At 39.3% G+C, this 4,245-nt stretch overlaps 1 protein-coding gene across 2 annotated transcripts; it reads left to right on the top strand.

Moving 5' to 3' along the window:
* Nucleotides 1–260: 260 nt before the first annotated feature.
* Nucleotides 261–2,352, top strand: LOC311139463 (zymogen granule membrane protein 16-like; the record flags this gene model as incomplete). Of its 2 annotated transcripts, XM_084174343.1 has the most annotated exons (5): nucleotides 261–358; nucleotides 688–709; nucleotides 840–892; nucleotides 1,169–1,325; nucleotides 1,592–2,352. In XM_084174343.1, the coding sequence occupies 3 exons, from the start codon at nucleotides 841–843 to the stop codon at nucleotides 1,926–1,928; spliced, it is 546 nt and encodes a 181-aa protein (XP_084030469.1). In that variant the 3' UTR covers nucleotides 1,929–2,352. The 2 variants fall into 2 exon arrangements, with proteins under 2 accessions (XP_084030469.1, XP_084030468.1); XM_084174342.1 differs by lacking the exons at nucleotides 261–358; nucleotides 688–709 and having other exon boundaries at nucleotides 823–892; nucleotides 1,592–2,351.
* Between the last annotated feature and the right edge of the window lie 1,893 nt (nucleotides 2,353–4,245).

Raw genomic sequence — 4,245 nt, 5'->3', positions numbered from 1 at the left:
ATTTTGGTATATTATTTTAATCGTTTGGTTGTTAGATTGTATCTTTTTTTTATCCCTATTTCAGATCATTCATTTGTTAATATTCAAAAGAAAGAACATCCTCTGAATACAATTATTTCCTTATTATATTTCCTCGACACTCCCTCCCAAAGTAGCCTCGACCAATTAGAAAACAATGTCTGACTTCTGACTGACTATAGGTGTTCTTTGGCATGCTCCTTCCATCTAGAGCTGATGGAATGTTCAGCATGTATAAATGCAGTTCTAAGAGGAAGCAGTAGACTAGAAGGACCTGGCAGAGACCGAGAGATACAAACCTTTCACAGGTTTTCAAACAAATCTCAAGATATCACTGTGGGTATGTACACAACTAGCTAAATATAAAATGTGCACTTGTATTTAATGCATGATACTGGTGTGGGAAATGTTATGACGTTAATACTCATCATGTCTTGGTACATGGGCACAAACACTTTGGCCCTATTGCCTCTAAATGTAAAATCTAAATGTAAAATTTATCTGACATCATTTTTATTTGACAGTAGCTTAGCACTACAAGAGTGATTGTAGTAAACAAGAGTAGGTTCAACTTTTTAAAGCTGTTTTGTAACATTTCACATTCAAGAATGGTTTGTTTGTTAAGTCACATTTCACAATTCAAAAGGTTATTTTCTTATCCCCTTCTAGGAAACACTGGTTGACCTGACAGGTAAAATGCCTTAGTTGTTTTTGTGAACTACTATGAAAAACATTATTAACAAAATGATTTCAAGTTTTACCATTTAAATTGAAATTGACTGAAATTAAAGGTCTTAAGTATTGATGTCTCCCTTTTGCAGAATGTTGTCAATCCTGTTTGTCACAGTCTTCTTGGCCAGCTGCTTGGCAATACGTGAGTAATACAAATACAATTCTGAATAATAATTATTCAATAATAGCTTTTGTGCTTTCACCATCTTGTCTTTTTCAGTTAGACTGAGGAGTTCTTCTTTGAGACAAAAGCAGATGTATTAAAGCATTGCAGAATGTACTTTTGTTAATTAATCTGCACTTTATTCATAATATAAAGATATTTCAGAAATGTGTTGGTAAAATTAAAATTATGTATATATAAATATGTATTATTAATATAGTAAATATAGAAAACATATTGCCCATGTTATTTTAGCCATCAAAGACCCCTACTCGTATTCCTCTGCGGTGGGTCAGGGAGGTGGCACCCCATTTGCTTCCTCCGGTGAGGGACGCATCACAGCGGTCAGAGTGTGGGAGAACAACAACTACTACTACTACTACTACTACAACAACAACGCCTACATCAACGGGTGAGCAGACCCTGACCCATGAACAGACACCACCGACTCAGTCCAACTACACTACCCAACAGACACACTCTTTCTTTCTTTCTTTCTGTATTTATTTATTGTGTTTATTACAGATTCAGTACATGACAAAACAATAGTGTTATCGTATCTATCCCAGAGTACAATGGAAAATGTCAGTCCTTGATATTCTCTGACGCTACCTGCTCTCTCGGTCTGAATGTGCCTTATCAAAACACAACCAACGTGAAAAGCTTCCTCTGTTTTAGGTTCCAGCTGAGATACAGCAACACCTGGTCTCCTGTGTTCGGTCGCGAAGTGGGTGAAAAGCAGGAGATGGAGCTGTTTAAGGATGAGGCCATCGTCGAGGTGTCTGGGAAGTACAACCCAGCAGACTACATCTGCTACCTGGTGATCACCACCAACACAGGGCGCACTCTGGCGGCCGGCCTGCCTAACCAAGTCTCCTTCAACTTCTACCCAGCCAACAAGGGCAATGAGCTGAGGATGCTCAGCGGTCGCTTCAACGGTGCCGGGATCACTTCCATCGGAGCCCACTGGGGATTGGTGTACACGGAAGAGGCTGGAAACAGTACCTCCTCTTAATCGAAAAAAAAATTAAGTATGTCTTGCTCTTTGGGATGGTTTCCCGGATACAGATTTAATATCACTATCTGATGGGTGCTTCATGCGATTTTAAACTGAATTAATTTGAATATTTAGATTTTTTTTGGAGTAATTTTGTACTGCTTCAAGTGAGGTGATCCCGTTTGAGTGAGTGGGTCACGGACCACATGCGTTGTTACTCATCATTTGAGGTTGTATTTATCACAATAAATGAAAGAATCATATGGGATTTAAAGGATTCATTATATATTTGATTAATTGAACAATAAAATATTATCGGGAGATAATTGCATCTCAGGGTACTTCACCTTCACTATTTTATACACACTGTATTTTTTTTGTGTGTTCCTTTTCTGCTACATCTGCATACTGAGATTTAATAAAAAGCATATCTTTAATCATTATATTTCATTGTATTTCTTTTGATAAGAAAATACATACAGTAGTGACCAGAAGCTACAATATACTAATCTGTCATCTTAACAAACTAAAACTTAACAAACTCAATAAGAACCTAAATGTATACAGTGGGGGAAAAAAGTATTTAGTCAGCCACTAATTGTGCAAGTTCTCCCACTTAAAAAGATGAGAGAGGCCTGTAATTTTCATCATAGGTACACGTCAACTATGACAGACAAATTGAGAATTTTTTTCTCCAGAAAATCACATTGTAGGATTTTTAATGAATTTATTTGCAAATTATGGTGGAAAATAAGTATTTGGTCAATAACAAAAGTTTCTCAATACTTTGTTATATACGCTTTGTTGGCAATGACACAGGTCAAACGTTTTCTGTAAGTCTTCACAAGGTTTTCACACACTGTTGCTGGTATTTTGGCCCATTCCTCCATGCAGATTTCCTCTAGAGCAGTGATGTTTTGGGGCTGTCGCTGGGCAACACGGACTTTCAACTCCCTCCAAAGATTTTCTATGGGGTTGAGATCTGGAGACTGGCTAGGCCACTCCAGGACCTTGAAATGCTTCTTACGAAGCCACTCCTTCGTTGCCCGGGCGGTGTGTTTGGGATCATTGTCATGCTGAAAGACCCAGCCACGTTTCATCTTCAATTCCCTTGCTGATGGAAGGAGGTTTTCACTCAAAATCTCACGATACATGGCCCCATTCATTCTTTCCTTTACACGGATCAGTCGTCCTGGTCCCTTTGCAGAAAAACAGCCCCAAAGCATGATGTTTCCACCCCCATGCTTCACAGTAGGTATGGTGTTCTTTGGATGCAACTCAGCATTCTTTGTCCTCCAAACACGACGAGTTGAGTTTTTACCAAAAAGTTATATTTTGGTTTCATCTGACCATATGACATTCTCCAATCCTCTTCTGGATCATCCAAATGCACTCTAGCAAACTTCAGACGGGCCTGGACATGTACTGGCTTAAGCAGGGGGACACGTCTTGCACTGCAGGATTTGATTCCCTGGCGGCGTAGTGTGTTACTGATGGTAGGCTTTGTTACTTTGGTCCCAGCTCTCTGCAGGTTATTCACTAGGTCCCTCCGTGTGGTTCTGGGATTTTTGCTCACCGTTCTTGTGATCATTTTGACCCCACGGGGTGAGATCTTGCGTGGAGCCCCAGATCGAGGGAGATTATCAGTGGTCTTGTATGTCTTCCATTTCCTAATAATTGCAGATTCAGTCTTCCCAGCCTGGTGCAGGTCTACAATTTTGTTTCTGGTGTCCTTTGACAGCTCTTTGGTCTTGGCCATAGTGGAGTTTGGAGTGTGACTGTTTGAGGTTGTGGACAGGTGTCTTTTATACTGATAACAAGTTCAAACAGGTGCCATTGATACAGGTAACGAGTGGAGGACAGAGGAGCCTCTTAAAGAAGAAGTTACAGGTCTGTGAGAGCCAGAAATCTTGCTTGTTTGTAGGTGACCAAATACTTATTTTCCACCATAATTTGCAAATAAATTCATTAAAAATCCTACAATGTGATTTTCTGGAAAAAAAATTCTCAAATTGTCTGTCATAGTTGACGTGTACCTATGATGAAAATTACAGGCCTCTCTCATCTTTTTAAGTGGGAGAACTTGCACAATTGGTGGCTGACTAAATACTTTGACCCCCACTGTAACTGCGTTAAAACGCCTATCCAATAGTGATGAAGGGGGGAAGAAATCGATTGTTACATATCAGGATATTATTTTCAACGATATCGTATTGCATTGCATTGACAATATCGCACTACTATTTTTGCACTAGTTGGCTGTCCCTGCACCAAACCTCTATTTTTCCTTCATAGACTGTTCTCCATTTTCATTTTAAATAGGAAGCACATTTGT

This window comes from Coregonus lavaretus, assembly GCF_964263955.1.
Source record: "Coregonus lavaretus genome assembly, chromosome: 13".
Lineage (NCBI taxonomy): Eukaryota > Metazoa > Chordata > Actinopteri > Salmoniformes > Salmonidae > Coregonus > Coregonus lavaretus.
Note: the sequence above shows the minus strand (reverse complement) of the source record. Positions and strands in the feature narration are given on the sequence as shown.